Source organism: Pollachius pollachius (genome assembly GCF_949987615.1).
Source record: "Pollachius pollachius genome assembly, chromosome: 13".
Classification (NCBI taxonomy): domain Eukaryota; kingdom Metazoa; phylum Chordata; class Actinopteri; order Gadiformes; family Gadidae; genus Pollachius; species Pollachius pollachius.
The window spans coordinates 14,340,917-14,357,143 of record NC_136946.1 but is presented as its reverse complement, the minus strand read 5'-3'; the positions used below and the strand labels follow the sequence as shown (position 1 = coordinate 14,357,143).

Sequence of the window (16,227 nt, the reverse complement as noted above, 5' to 3'; positions counted from 1 at the left end):
TCTATATTCCAAATATTTATCCAATGATTGCGACGCTTTCTTATCAATCTTTATTTTTTCCATTCTTCATAAAACCGAGCTATTTGGCAAGCACTCCTGTTACCAAACTCCACGTTGCTATGGTTATTGCCCTAGCCCGCCCTCTAGCGTCGACGTGAACAACTGCCGGTGAACAGCAGTTGTGAGCAGCGATTAACCATTTACTGAGATCATCAGATTGATTTATCCTTGTCGGGGTTGGAGACTGATGTTTTGTTTTGCTAAACTTGAAATAATCAACAATTGTGATATTAGCCTATAATACAATATAATTGGTATCCTTTGAGAAAAACAATTTTAGAAATTTATCCAAACACAGTGATATTTTAATTTGATGTTGGAAAATAAACCACTTGACCTCTTTTGTCAATCATATCCTGTATTGAAATTAAACTTATAGCATTGAGTCGTCTGTAACGATTAACATGGATATGCTAACACTTGGTAATGGTATCCGATCATTTTAATAACAGCGTTATGTATTTTAAGTGTACATTGTGCCCGTGCAGTTTCTCCTCCTACTGAGGTCATACGTTCCATACCACTGAGTTTGTATCGACCTACATTTCCCACAATGCCTAGCCACTGACGCACAACGTGCATGTCCACAGCTACCATGACAGTCACGCACGCAGGCGCATACACTCAATTTTGGCTAGAAGCTGCTGCTGACTTTTGCTGTACAGGATCTGTTCTAACCCGCGACTTCCTGCGGATAGCGGGGTGTGGGTCATGCCTGGGTAAAAGTCATTGCCGTAATCGATAGATTCGCAGTGCAAGACAATGTATAATTGAGTAATGACTTAGGGGAATCCATTGGGTACAAGTTACCTCCGGTCCGAAATTGTCCATACCACGGCAGCAAAAACCGCCCGAGTTTGCCAGACAACGAGCATCGTTTTGTGCATATCAGACAGCTGTTTTCTGTCCTGTACATGCTACACTTTCCAACTCAGCCGACTGGGCGTACGGTTATTGAGGTAAACTATCCAAATAATTCGTTCACTTCATTAGTTACCGTGTCATCTTTCTATTGCCTGTTTACCATGTTTTAGAATGGACTCAGTGTGTAGTCTACTCTATCACGTTCTAAAACAGAGCACCTTAAGATATTTGTGTGTGCGTGTGTGTGTGTGTGTGTGTGCGTGCGTGCGTGCGTGTGTTTGTGTGTGTGCACAGTCTAGCTCAGAGTGATCAGTAATTACGCATTGTTTTTGCTTATCTGCTATCTAAACAAACTGACTCAGTCACCATCCGCTGACACATGTACGTGCCTTGTTAATGTTTAACCTGCGGATCAGGTCTGCATGGTTATACTAAACAGCCTTTGCCTATGAGTTTGCAAGAAGTAAAACAGTGCATGGCATTCCACTGTTACATTTCTAGGGAAATTCTGATGGATGCCATAATTGTCTGGCATTCGGTCATTTTAACATTATTTTAAATTGATTTAAACCCAGCAAGGGCAAAATTAAAAGTTTTGTTTTTACGCAGATCCATCCAAACCCACAGGCACTGGTTGACTTTACTAATTCTGGAAAGACAGCTGTCAGTCAGGCTGAATTGTCTGTATGGACATCTATGGATTCTCGTTTTCATAATTCATTTCTCTCATTCCGTGTTCCTTTTCTGACCTCAATAGATAGTCACCTAGCACACCCCCCCAGGAGAGTGTTGAATAGAGTCGGTGGTCGCTAAGGAAAAGTGATACATGATCACTTAGTTTCAGGTTGTGCATGTGCTTGTGTGTGTGGTTTTGTTTGTACAGGATAATTTGCTGTGTGGGTGTGCGGGCAAGTGTGCCATTATGAAGGTGTGATTGAAAAAGGGCTTCTCTATGCCTTGTCCTCATTAGAAAGTCCAGCCTTTCTCCACCTGCCTGCAGTTACAAAGTGGGCGTTGTTCACTCTCAACTGGTAATCGGGTTTCTAGGTTAAACAGTTTGATGGAGAGAGGGTAATTGATGTTAGTCTGCCACACTACTTCGATATCCCCCATCAAAGTGGCTGGATTTAAATATTTCAGTCATGTTTTTCAGCTTTCTCTCTGGTGACATTTGACTTAATTAATATATATTTATAGATCAGGAGTGTATGGCTGTTCTTGCTAACAACACGTTCTAACAGTGCTACTCCCCCTCTCTAAATTCCAGGTGGACAACAATGTCTGCTGAGCGGGGCATAGAATACCCAGAATGCCTTGGTGACTCAAAGCTCAGCAGCCCCTCCGGCCAATCTCCTATCACTAAGACCTCCTCTACCGTCTGGACCTGACCTCTGACCTCCCTCCTAAGCCTCAAGCATTCCCTCCACCCTTGCCACCCCCCCCCCCTTCCCCCCCAAACTTTGTTGAAGAAATCTTGAAGTGAGAAAAACAAAAACGTGCATCCATAAGAAAAGACACACGTGCACCTCTAAAACCAACCCCCCCCAAGTGGGGGAGTCAGCTCCGGCTCAGGACCATGCTGGGTGCGCTCCTACGAAGGAACATGTCCCAGAAGCTGAGCGCGCTGCTGGTGGCGTTCGGCCTGGCGTGGGGCCTCATGCTGCTACGCTACACGGTGCAGCAGCCGCACCACCAGAGCAGCACCGAGCTGCGCCAGGAGATCCTGGAGCTCAGCCGGCGCTACGTCAAAGTGCTGACCGAGGAGAACCAGCTGGTGCCGGGCGGCCTGCAGGGCACTTCCATGGCCGGCTACGGTGAGCTGAGAAAAAAAATCTATCTATTCTTGGGTTAGTTTTACTATGTAGGGGCCTTTTCGTCGTCCTGGAAAACTGGTCAAAGGTTGGCGAATTTTGACATTTGTTATTGGCCAAGTATAGATTAACCAAGGGCAGATTCCAAACCATGTTTGGAGCCTTGAACCCGGCCACTTTCCACCTAGGCGACGGTACAAGGCTCCTCCATCACCAGGACACCGGCAGTTGATGGTTTATAATACAGGGCAGCTGTTTGAATAGGGTGTGTGGTAATGAATGATTTAACCTGTGAGCACTGATTATTGATTGGTAAGGTCAAAGTTTGCTTTACCCAGCTAACCATCAACAGCTCACACGGTACACAACGATATGTAAACTGCCCTTTCTTATGTATTTCACTGGGAAGCGGGAAGCCTTGAGGATCCACCTATGCAAAACCTCCTCTCCTGTGAGTCAGTCAGTTAATGCGTCGCTCTTGTCTGTGTCTGATAACCAGCGGACCTGAAGCGGACCATCGCTGTGCTGCTGGACGACATCCTGACGCGGCTGGTCAAATTAGAGGGCAAAATAGACCTGGTGGTCAACGTCTCCGCCGCCAACATCTCCCATCCGGCGTCGGCCGCCGGGGTTCAACAGGTGGTCCTTCCCGTTGTCCTACAGAAGGCCCTGAAGCTCGAGGCCGCCGGCAGACCCCCGCGGAAGCACACGCCCCGTCCCCCTCAGCCGTATGTGGCCAGGAGGCCGAGGGATCGCTTCAGACCTCCCAACCTCATGGCTCCGGTTCATTGATTGGACTCAACTCAGAGACTGAAGGCAACTTGGTGAAGGCCGGGCGCTGGTATCATCTCAGGGGGATGTAATTCAGAAGAGTAGCTGGGAGTTATTGTAACTCCTGGGTTCTTTCTCCCACTGGTATTTATTGGTATTGGTTCAAGAGGAGATGAACACAAACCATTTTCATGAGTTCAGCTGGCTGTACTTGGTTGCTGCCCCCGTGGATTACATTTTGACAGTTGGGGGGGGGGGGGGGGGTTTGAAATGAAAAGGAGGAACTGAAAGTGTCGACAAGTTTGCGTGGCACCATAGAAATGACTAAGAATGCTTTTGCTGTCCTGCATCATTTGCAATAACTGCGTAACTGTATATCCGAATGCTGAATTAGACTCCAGTCACTGGGAGGAGATGCATTTCCGCTGGTTCACAGGATAATTATTATAGAGAAGATTTATCTTTTTGTAAACATATTGTATGGATAACTTTTGCCGTATAGTAGAGCTGAAAGAGATAATCCAAAGATTGTTATTTGCACTCCATAGTAGTTTGGTTTCATAGTGTACTTTTACACTGGCTGCGATGGTTTGAGGTATGTAGAAGGGTGTTGGTTTCCCCCCAGATGAATGACTGAGTGTGAGGGCTGTAACACAATTGTAATGACCATATCACAACGCCACTGCTTTCGGAATGGATGGGTTCCAATGTGGAGTAGATTAAATGAGACCTTAGCTCAATGTTTAACCCTGTAATGCTGTTTACTTACTGAAATTTTGCTATTTGTTCAGGGCTCATCTTTCACTGTGACTCTTCAGCAATTTCCTTAAAATAGTAACGTGTATGAAATAGTTTAACCGTTGTTCCGCAACGCCGAAAGGTTGTACCTCTTGTTCTTATCTAGAACTCGACATTGACTTGAGTTCCTCTCTGTTGGTGACGGAATTGAAGCCTCCTTTACCAGCAAGTTGTCTTTTCTTAGCTACTGGCTACAAGTGTAACAATGTATCTATCCTAGCACACCGTTAAGAATAACTAAATGTCTTAAGGCTCTGCAATAATAATTTTCATAAAATGGTGCCCGACTAATTTCACTGAATGGGGAATTTCCAGACGGTCAAGCCTGAGTACACATTGACATTCATGAATTTGCTTTATTAAACAGGGAGCATTTGACAGTGAAATCAAATGTTATTTTGACGCCCGATAAATTGTATAATGTTGCCATTGAAATAAACCAGATAAAAGCTGTCTGAAAAGGCTGTCTGTCTAAAAATGTTGCAATAACAAATATTACTTATTAATTATTTTAATAAGAATTTCCACAATAAAGCAATATAATAAACATTTAAACCCCACGCCAAGCTCTTTCCAATATCTCTCTTTGTCTTTCATTTTTAAACAGTTTTTTAAAAGATTGTCGTAGATTTATAGTAATCCAGTGTTGCTAAAGGTGTACTCCTGTTTACTTGTAACACAACTAAATGTTTTTTCATCAAATCGTATGGTTTTCTACACAGAAAAACTTAAATTGACTACATGTTCTATATAGTTTGGGGTTTCTGATACACTGCCTTCATATAGAACCAAATACAACCATCCAAGGGCGTAGGAACCGGGGGGACGGAGGGGACGTGTCCCCTCCAATATTGGAGACAGGCGCATTTGTCCCACCTAAAAATTATACCAGGGGGAGAAAAATATTTTATTTTATTTTGAAAGCGCAACACAGCGTCTTGTCACCGCTTCTTATTCTAAAAAACTGGATGATTTAGCGTGCAATTAAAGAATTGATTTGATATTTATCAGTTCATTACTGCCATTTAAAATGTGTTTTCCTTTACATTTACAAATGTATCTTTTTAGTAGAATAAAATATATTTGTGAATTTTTTCAGTGTAGTTAATTTATGACATATTTCTGTTCAAACCATTAACGGATCTGTCAGGTTTCCGATATGTGTCCCCCCAAATGTTAAACTCATTCCTACGCCCCTGCAACCATCATCAAAATGTTTGATCAAATAGTGAACGTCAGACGTATATCAAAAAGATCTACGAACACAGAATTGATAGAAGAGTTACAATTACAATTAAAATTAAGAGTTTCAGCTTAATTGTGTGTGGTGTGTGTGTGTGTGTGTGTGTGTGTGTGTGTGTGTGTGTGTGTGTGTGTGTGTGTGTGTGTGTGTGTGTGTGTGTGTGTGTGTGTGTGTGTGTGTGTGAGTGTATAGTTATATAAAAATATATATATATATCTATATATATATATATTAGTTATAGTTATAACGTGATATATTTATATATTAACATAAAGTTTAGTTTTAATTTATAACCTTCGCACCAGGACCACTACGAAATCCTAGCAGTACAGCCTAGTACCACCAGTACTTTGGTTATTGGCCTTTGGGGACTTGGGGAGCACGAATGGGATGAGGAGGCGGACTAAATTAAACTCGCTTGATGACGCCATGACGTGTCTTCTGCAGTAAGGACATTTAAGCGCCGCCCTCTATCGCCATCTTGTTCTGCCTAGCGTCGCGGTTAATACATCCGATTGACTCCCGCACAATAACCAAACAACTCGCTGCTGTATTAAACGGTGACAATATTAGTAAGATGAGTGATATTGAGGATGGAAACTATGAGGAGAGGGTAAGTGTTTGATCACAATATATCGTGCTTTCTCTCTGTACCCAATCTGCCCTCCTCGCTGTACCAGGAACAACACTAACCGCGAGAGAATGTAGTTTAGCACTCGTGTGGCCTAACTTACTCATATATTTGGCCTGTTGTGTTTTATATGCACTACTGTTTGGTACGACGACTATTTTAATTTTCCTCCGTGTATTTAAATTGTAATACAAAATGTGATATCCATTTTGTATTATCATTGACCGTGGGGGGTGAGTCGTTGCGTTCAACGTAGATGGACCTGAAATATAACTTTATTGACACAGCGCTTTCATGGCAGCGTTGCTAGTTTGAATGAGCCTTGCTGATACCCGTACAAAATGTCTCCGATCATTATTAATTTTTGGGTATATTCTACTCTAACGTAACACCTTGCCTCCTGAGTTTATATTGTTAAATTACTTTCATTGCCCTGCATTTTTTTTCTTTAGCTACTCAGACGTTTACACTTTTTAAACACCTGATCTAAATATTATTAAATGTTCTTTTTTCACTAAGGTTATTGATCGTGAAGGATTTGAAGAGTTTTATCCAAGAATGTGGAAGAAAATATTCAAGATTAACGAAGGCTAATGATGAAAAATGAAAACATTTACAGAGCAGAACATAGACGTGTGAAGGGGGGAAATGTGACGGAAGAATGGTTTCAGATAATAGGATCGCTTGCAGGCTAAAGTGAAAACTGGTTTCAATTTGGGGAACAGAGGAAAACTGACGCGGAATCAGAAAATGAGAAAACTGAAAAAACGAAGAACGAAGAACAATAGAAATCCTCAGAGAAAGGAGTAGCGTTTAACCAGTCTGGAAGAATGAATATGTCCCTAGGTTAAGTAAATGTGAAATGTATGTTCCAAATATATTTTCTTTACCATAAAACCCTTTTTCTTCTATACTAAGCCAATGCATGTTAACATTAGTTTTCCCTTAATGGCTCAGGTGGACACGGAATCCATAGACTTGGCTGTATTATTTCTTTACTTTGTAGCAAAGGGAAATCAATTGCATTATAAAGCAAATATAAATGCTCACAGTAGAGTACTAACCCTTTCCTCCACAGTATAGAATTGGTGTACATTTTAAGGCGCTTTGTGAAACGTTAGTACTCTCGTATGAGGTTGCATGTTGTATTTTTCCATAAGAGAGTTGTTAATATGCTCCTGTGGCAGCAGGAGTCGCGCTCCCCATCCAAGTCGGACCCCCGGAGTCCTGCTCGGGTGAAGTCGCAGAGCCGGTCTCACTCCCCGAGTCCTTCCCGAGCCTCCAAGCGCTCAGAATCTCGGTCCCGTTCCCGCTCAAAGTCCAGGTAAGCCAGCTTCATCCACCAACCCATTACTTCAATTATGAACATATGGGAACTAGTAGGGTTGAGGGGGATGGATCGTTAACGGCATAGCCTCAATCTAATCATTGCTGACGTGTCTAAAAAGATTTGCATTGTCTGTATTTAATGACTAATTGGAAAGAAGGAACATTTAGGATTTGCTCTCTATAATGCTTTTGTAGGAAGTATTGGCTATTGTATGTTGCTTGCGTCCGTCCTGGATGTACTTCTGTGGCCCAGGGACTAAAGTTGAAAATGAGTTTGCCATCTGGCCGATTTACAGAGATTAAACTAAATTGAGTCCTTCTTTGTTTGTCTGCCTGACTGCCCCTAACGGCAACCCCTCCTTCTCCTCTGCCCACCTCTCGCAGATCTCACTCTCGCCACCGGCGCCACAGCCGCTCACGCTCGCCCTCCCACCGGGCCAAGAGGTCCCGCTCCTACAGCGCGGAGTACCGCCGCAGGAAGAGCCAGAGCCACTCCCCCACGTCCGGCCGGCGACACCACACCGGCAGCCGAGTGAGTGGAACCAGATAGCGGTTAAAAGTAGACCTGCCTCTGCCCGCCTAGCATGATCGTCTCTTTATGGCTGTGTTTTCAGTTGGTCTACGACTGACGGTTGCACTAATTGTTTTTTTCTGACTGTTGAGCAATGTTTCATGTTGACTGTTTATAACATAATATGCTGCAAGGTAAAATAAAAACAGAGTATTCGTTTCGGGACTATTTCCATGGAGGACTTATTTTTCAGGGGCTTTACGTCAGTGTCGTGGGGAAGCGGTTGGATGTGATCTTTAATAACCCCTTTTGAATAACCAATTCCCTTCGATTGTGTCAACAGAGCCACGACGCAAGAAAAGAATCCAGCAATCATGGCGATGGTGTTAGGGTACGTTAGTATTCTCATATACGTGCTGTTAATTACTTTCATCCCCAAGGCTGGCAACTAATATCCAGGGAGGTAGAATTGTATTCTCATGTTAAAGAAACTTTTATTTTGAAGCGATGTCTTCAAAACTGCATGTTTCTTTTACTGTATATTTGTATTTTACCTGCATTGTTTCTAAACATGGAAAAGGGGTTATTAAAACCGGCCATAAAATGTACACACTGTGGGACCTTCGTTGTCCATGCCACATTCTTTGACTGGCAGCCAAGTGTAAAGGCTGAACTGGCTTACTTAGATTTTTTTTTTTTAAATGATAATAGATTTAACTGACCTCAAAATGGCTGCGGGGATATTCTGAATGCACATGCATGTTATATCCACCCTTGTGTTGCTAAAAATGTATTTGTATGGACTCGAATCCAAGTCTTGATAAGGGCGAGAACCAGGAAGACACTGACCTTTCCTCTGTGCTCTCCAAACAGGCGAACCCTGACCCTAACACGTGTCTCGGGGTGTTTGGCCTGAGCCTGTACACCACGGAGCGTGACCTCCGGGAGGTGTTCTCCCGCTACGGCCCTCTGGCAGGGGTCAACGTGGTGTACGACCAGCGGACCGGACGCTCCCGCGGCTTCGCCTTCGTTTACTATGAGAGAATCGACGATTCCAAGGAGGTGTGTGTGTGTGTGTGTGTGTGTGTGTGTGTGTGTGTGTGTGTGTGTGTGTGTGTGTGTGTGTGTGTGTGTGTGTGTGTGTGTGTGTGTGTGTGTGTGTGTGTGTGTGTGTGTGTGTGTGTGTGTGTGTGTGTGTGTGTGTGTGTACGTACTGTGGGTGCATTCTCAGTTTGGGTTAATGCGTGTGCTTCTTCACACACAACACTAGGTGTCAGCATCGTAGCAACCTAGGCCTTACAAATGAGGGGGCCTCAGTGTAATATGTGACTTGGGTATTTTGTTTTTTATTGATGCCTAATTAAATAAAAAATCCATCCTTCTTGTATTCCCTAGGCGATAGAGCGAGCCAACGGTATGGAACTGGATGGGAGACGCATCCGCGTGGATTATTCCATCACCAAGCGAGCGCACACCCCGACGCCTGGAATCTACATGGGTCGCCCGACACAGTAAGCACTGCAGATGTCTTGACGTTCACCATTTGCAAAACTGGGGATTTCGTAGCAGGTTTCCCATTTTGTGTGGAAGTTAAGCCATGCGTTTCTGTATTCCCGCTCCTCTCTAGCAACGGTGGCGGCAGTGGAGGCAGCGGCGGCGGTGGCGGCGGTGGGGGTGGAGACGGCGGCGGCGGCAGAAGCCATAGCGGCGGAGGCCACAGCGGTGGGGGCCGCAGGGGTCGCGACTCAGACCGCGGCTACGACAGAAGCTACGACCGAGGCTATGACCGCGGTTACGACCGAGGAAACGACAGGGGGAACGACCGAGGCTACGACCGATACGACGAGTATGACTCCAGGTGCAGGTGAGCGCTTACAGCACCAGGAGATGCACTCCACATGGACGGCCCCTCTATTGGTTACGCCATGGTTGGATTGTCGGGTAGGCTGGATGGATGTATAATGGCCGTTTTTGTTGTGTGTTTGTGTCAACAGTCGCCGGCGCTCTCCGTCTCCCTACTACAGCCGATACAGGTCCCGCTCTCGCTCTCGCTCTTACAGCCCTCGTAAGTGAAGATGCACACATCTCTGCACCCATGGTGGTTTGTTAACACTAGCGCTGACATGGATACCAGCAGACTATATTTAGATATCATGTATTGGCGTTAGGCTTGTACTAATGTTCTCTCTCTCTCTCTCTCCTTCTCACTCCTTCCTCTCAACAGGACGATATTAAATGGCCTCCATCAACATTCAGACTCCCGTTCTTCCTGGCCGTTTTTTAAGATTTGATATTTGTTAGGTTTAATTCTTTCAAAGCAGTTTGTTTTCTTAGATAGTATCATTCTCGTTCTATTGTGTTGGTTGGGAGATGGTTAATAGTAATCAATATTGGATTAAGCATTTTGAAAAGTCATACGATAACTCACTTAATGTTAGTAAATGTCAACATTTGTTGGTCAGCTGTTTTAAACAGTGTCTGGTGGCAGCTTTGTTACCTGTACAATGCAAGTTGAGGAGCTGGCAAGTCAAAATTTCCTGTGTACGTTTTCTGACTTTGGTTCTTTTTTATTTTAAGTCAACGTTCAAGGACCTCCCTTGTTTTTTGTATGCATTATATTTAAATGTTTATTTGTAAGAAAATAGAAAACTCAATTGAAAAACATGTTTCTGAATTGATATCTGGGATCCAGGCCATTCTTGGGATGGGGGGGGGGGGGGCTTGAAGATGTATTTAAAATTCTAAGTTTTATTTTCTACATTTGAGGTTGATCACATCACTTAACAGCATTTTCTTGGTATGTTTTGTATAGTGCTTGTAAAGCACTATACAAACTTGTCATTGCTTCAGGAACATCAGTAGATTTTTTTTTTTTTTTTTTTGCAATCCATGTTGGTAATTGGTAATAACTTGGGAACCTAGTAAAGACACACTCATGAGGGTCAAACTTGCATACTCCGGTTGAATCAGGTTTTATTTCAGATTTTTACAGTCACATACATTCATAATGAACAGATTTGCATATTTGGTGACATACTACCATGATAACGTGAAATCATAGGCATGCATTCAATCAATATCTTTATGATTATTTTGCCAGAACACCCAGGGTGTTCACAAATTTCAATATTTTCTTCTCCCGAGTAGATTATGTTAGAGTTAAATCTCCTGTGAATCATTTCACATTATTCTGATTACAAGACATTTGCATGAATCTAAAAGCCTCTTGACATTTGCCTTTCCAGCAGTTAGCCGTTATATTATATTAGAGGATGGGTAAATTCAGTCAATTGACTTCAGATTAACACAAACTAACAAACTCGATAGAGACTCAAGATAGTAAAACCAAATGATTATAAAACAAGACAAGTACTGATCTGCTCTAGCTTTGAAGTTCCGCTTGATGCTTGGCGACTAGTGGCATCCCTCTGAGAAAACTTGATGGTAGCACAATTCTCTTGTTTTGACACGAGGAATCTTAGGCAAGAGAGGAGATTACCATGGGCTTGGTTATGCTATGAACTATCACGTTACCATCACCTAATACTATGGAATTAAAATTACTAAATCTTGTTTTTTAAGAATTTCACAAGTGCAGTAATGTATGAATAATTAGGTTTTCTCTTCTCTGCATCATTGTGTTGCTTTGAACTTTCGCTATAAGTGTTTTAGGCAACAGGTGCACTCAGAGTTCTGCAGAATATTAATTAACGGATCATGGTAATACGACCCTCTTGGGTTTAGTCTATAGAACATATAGCACATGGGTGTACGGTTAGGAACTTATCTGTTACCTTTATAATGAGGGGAAGTCATCACTCTGAGCTGTTTTTCAGTCAGGGTTGCTTCTCGAACATCCCCCAATTGTGTATGGAAAAGTAAAGCAACAAGAAGCTAATATAAAATAATCAAAAACACAAAGGTAGCCACAGCTTCAATTTGAACCTGTGGCTCCTATTCCCATCTGCAATCAACCTAGCTAGTTGGATGACTGTAACCAAATAACCAGACCACCTAGTTTAATGTCTGATAGTTATTCATTATCTCATAGGCTACATATAGAACATCAACCCCCTTTTCTTTCACATATCAGTAAAAAAGAGCAGTTAACACTTGCTGTTCTGTTACCTCATCAGATAATATTTTAATGAAGAGATTTAGGCCTATAATAAAACATGTTAACCAGAGGGTCATGCCTTAGTTGGTGTTAAATGTTATTTCAAGAACTATATAGGTTTGCTCAGATTATCTACTGGAGGAAAAAACATCTGGAGCCATCGTTCTGATGATAACTGCTGAAATCAACAGGATTTTATCTAAATACTAAACAAGTGAATTGATAGTTACAAATTGTTACGGAAACATATTTCCCAGTTCTTTGGGATGAGGTGTTACTAAACAATATTTCCAAAAAACACAAAAGTTTAAGTTTAAGATTGAGATGATTAGAAAAATGTTCAATGCTCGTAATCAAACAGAAATCTGGGCCTATTCTGTTTTAGCCTTTGAAATTCAGTTACCGTTTTAACATAACACAAAAGTGTATAATTCAAACCATGAGAATACATAACATAAGATGAGTAAACAATGAAATCAACTTTTAATGTCTTCAGAATTGATGTATAAAAATAACATCCAATTTTAGAATACACATTGGCTTCTTTGATTGGTTTTAACTGAGTAGGCCTAAAGATTTATTCTAAAGAAAGGTTTTTGTTTTGGATTCCTGAACTACAAAAACACTATAAATATAAGCTACAGATTAGTCTACTTATAAACATGAGTTTAAATTAATATTCTATCAAAATAATAATGAAAATGCTATGTTCTTGCTCTTTTCCTTTCATGGCGAGGGATCACTTCTCCTAGCAGAACTAGATGGGATGAGTTTTTGGGGGCATTAAACCGCCATTTTCTAATGAGATGAGGGCTGACATACCATGTGGAAAAAAAAGCCTTGTGAACCGTTATCCACATTCAAGACCAATGTGTATAAAAAGTACAATTTAATGCAAACATAACACATTCTTTTTTACACGATAAACTGTTGCATTGGAAACGAAACCAACACATCCAAGTTCCCTGTGAGTCCCAGACTCAGAGAAATGTCCTCAACATGGCGCACACCGCCAGGCTGCCATGTTCCATACATTCTGACCAAGCTCTCCGGGAAACTAACGGGAAGACATTAACACGGGGTTTAGCCGGATACACATGAGCGAACGAACAAAACATCAACAAATAAAGTCATCTCACCGGATCATCGAATCCCTTGATTCAACTGAGCCTACATAGCTGTAGCCTATAGATAAGACAGACTTGCGCTTTTCGACGGAGCCTATCTATACCTTGGAGCGGTGCCAAAGCGAGAGAAACTTTGGCTGCAGAGGTCGTGCAATCTAAAGGATATTAACACCTTCCTCATCAAACATTCCTGCTATGATCGGGTTGGATCATGTCGATTGAGTTAATGGCTCTTAATTCATAGGCTATAGGCTGCACCGCAAAAAAACATTCTACATTCGACTTATAGAGTTGTCCGAAACTTTATCTCCCTATGGAATTGGTCCATACCAGAGAGCTGAGCATGGGGGCGGGGGGATGTTCTGTACATTCCTCAGCGATACATTCACTCCTGCCTGCAGTACAGACTGCAGCCTACCTACGCTAAAAGTGGTCCGCATGCATCAGTTCTTTTGTTAAACACAGTAATAATCCATTTCCCATTTCCAACATGTAGCAGAAAATCATGATAACAATTATGATTTTAGAGAGCTACATTTTTGCTTTTCGTTATAACCCTTTCCATGGAGATCGTTATTGTGAAATAACTATTGACTAATAATTCGCATGAACTCATAGGTCAAGGTAGGAGGTGAATCGTATATTTAATATTTGCATTATTTTGCTATTGTAGTTATCAATAGGCCAATGGCCTAGGTACACAAAACATTTTCAGACAGAAAGTTATAGCCCTAACCTTAGATGTATAGGCCTATATGTATGCATTTAATACTTAGATAATAAAATATATGTAAGATATTTGTTTAAAAAAATATATCTAAACGAAATCTTACAAAAAACACATTTTTTGTAAGTATTGTTTTTTTTTTATCAATTTCTGAACACAATACAGCCCTCATTTGAACCCTTAGCAAATTCACTATTTCCATCTTGCTAAAATTCTCTTCCCTTTAAATGGAAATGGACTGATCCAAATCCAAACTGATAAAGCAGGCAGAATAACGCATAGTTCCCGCCCTGATTCATATAGAATCCCAACGCCAGAGAACCAATGAGCGAGCACGCAGCGGAAGCCAGCCAACAGCTGCAGGAAGAGTCTGAGCCGTGATTGGCCAGTTCATCCAACCAATAGACATCCACTGTGTGTTTGTTTTACAGCAAATGAGTAACCTACTATGACTATGGCCCCTTTCTCTGCCACAAGAGAAGGCCTTGCTTAACCAAATTGTATTTCTCATCCACGTGTTCAAATTTCTTAACATTATAAATGTGAAAAAGGGTGCTTTTACCAAATATCATAAGAGCTCTCTTTGTCACTCCTGTAAAAGTAACAATCTCTGCAGTAATTTTAGGCCTACATTAGATGTGAAATAAGATGTATGGAAAGAAGATGCAAAGCGTCCATAGCAGATACTAGGAGTTAGGCCCTCTTTTACACCATATTTGAGTATAACTTGACCATAATTGATATAATAGATAGTCTTAACCTATAGCATAGCATAGGCCTACATTAACCTACATTTAATTCCATGTTCTACAACATTGTTGAAACAACTTTTTCTGAAATAAGGGTTTTGAGTTGACAGGCAATTTATATCAGGGTAATAAATAAACTTGATAATTGCACCTTCTAAACTGAAACTCCAATTATCAGAATTCTATGGATTATTTTGTTTACCATGTTTAAAAGCAGCCTTTTCCATCAAAGGACTTCAATGTGGCTCTGTTGTTTAAAGTCGTTGACGCCATGCCAGTTGGCCTTCAGCTAATCGAGGTGCGGATAAACTGATAATCAATGTTATTCTGATTACTATCTATGTGGTGACCTATGGCTAACCTTTCGGCCTTTTAACTGTGATTTATGAAGGGTCTTATCGACGATTGTGCAATACCCAAAACGTGTGTTACACAATTGATTGAATGAGGCTACACATATGACGCTTGGGGAACTTCCCTTTTTTAGAAGAAGACCCCTCCCTTCTCCAGCGCAGATGCAGACCAATGCCGGAGGTGTAGAGGAAATGGTTCACCATATGCATGAAGCTAACATGGCCATTACTTTATACAACATCCCTCTCGTTTTCATGATAATGGAAAGTTGGCCATATTCATGATTGATTGGGTTTTGTATACATTATATGGGTTATGATACCCACCCCAAATTTTCGGAGAAAGATGGACGCCGTCCTTTGATTAGTATGTAGGCCTGCGTGTAATTCATACAATGCATGGTCGAGAACTGAGTAAGGACTTTCCTCCATCATAGCTTAGCCAAATTAACACGAAACGTGTGTATAATTACATACATTTTTGCAAAATCATGCACTATCATTTATGAATGGCACCACCCCCGTCCTCTTGTACCATCAGTGCAACGCCCTTGCTTCCACACAGTCGCGCTTCGCGTGCGCAATAGCTACAGCGAGTATGCGTGGGCGCACCGCCGTTTACTATTTTCCAGCCGACCAATAAGAATCGGGGCTTTGCAGAGAAAGGCAAACGAATGTGATTCTAGTAGAAAAAATACACTGGGTTCTCACGGAATCCCTTTACGCACATAGCTCGCCAGATTTTCCCGAATTCCCAATACCAATCCACTCTTCTCCCCCTTTATCTCCACTCCCCTTTACTCTCCCCACCCCAGATTCCTGTGCAATTTTCCCAATCCCAAAACACTTAATTGAGCAATTTGGATTCCTCACGTGTGGGGTTGATTTGTAGTTTGAACACGTGGCTCATTCAAAAAAGCCGGAATTGCCGAGGATTTTTTTTCTCCCCCTTCTTCTTCTTCGGTGTACTCAGAGGCGGGCGCGAGCCTTACCGTTTGTGACATTCTCTGTCTCTTAGCCAAGGGATTTGGAGGAAGACAGAAAGTAGTTTCTCCTCATTTTTACCCAACCTGCAATCGTTTGGACCCTCGAGATTAATAATTAAACAATTATTTTGCGCGTTCGAGCGGCAAGGG

At 42.0% G+C, this 16,227-nt stretch overlaps 3 protein-coding genes across 4 annotated transcripts in view; 2 read left to right on the top strand and 1 right to left on the bottom strand.

Annotated features, from left to right (window-relative positions):
- Positions 1 to 63, bottom strand: part of fam221a (family with sequence similarity 221 member A) — a gene marked incomplete at both ends in the record, with an annotated part of 4,330 nt that extends 4,267 nt beyond the window's left edge. The window contains one exon of the mRNA XM_079749139.1: positions 1 to 63. This exon is cut by the window's left edge and continues 2 nt beyond it. Within this exon, the coding sequence (XP_079605265.1) occupies positions 1 to 63 (63 nt within the window).
- A 681-nt stretch (positions 64 to 744) lies between these two features.
- Positions 745 to 4,824, top strand: ccdc126 (coiled-coil domain containing 126). Its single transcript, XM_079749630.1, has 3 exons — positions 745 to 1,019; positions 2,192 to 2,738; positions 3,235 to 4,824. The coding sequence occupies exons 2-3, from the start codon at positions 2,501 to 2,503 to the stop codon at positions 3,525 to 3,527; spliced, it is 531 nt and encodes a 176-aa protein (XP_079605756.1). The 5' UTR covers positions 745 to 1,019; positions 2,192 to 2,500; the 3' UTR covers positions 3,528 to 4,824.
- A 1,198-nt stretch (positions 4,825 to 6,022) lies between these two features.
- On the top strand, positions 6,023 to 10,680 carry tra2a (transformer 2 alpha homolog). 2 transcript variants are annotated; one of them, XM_079748801.1, is made up of 9 exons: positions 6,023 to 6,160; positions 7,369 to 7,502; positions 7,892 to 8,039; positions 8,362 to 8,409; positions 8,892 to 9,080; positions 9,414 to 9,529; positions 9,646 to 9,882; positions 10,013 to 10,083; positions 10,243 to 10,680. In XM_079748801.1, exons 1-9 carry the CDS (start codon positions 6,125 to 6,127, stop codon positions 10,251 to 10,253), a joined length of 990 nt encoding a protein of 329 aa, XP_079604927.1. In that variant the 5' UTR covers positions 6,023 to 6,124; the 3' UTR covers positions 10,254 to 10,680. The 2 variants fall into 2 exon arrangements, with proteins under 2 accessions (XP_079604927.1, XP_079604926.1); XM_079748800.1 differs by having other exon boundaries at positions 7,366 to 7,502.
- The last annotated feature ends 5,547 nt before the right edge of the window (positions 10,681 to 16,227 follow it).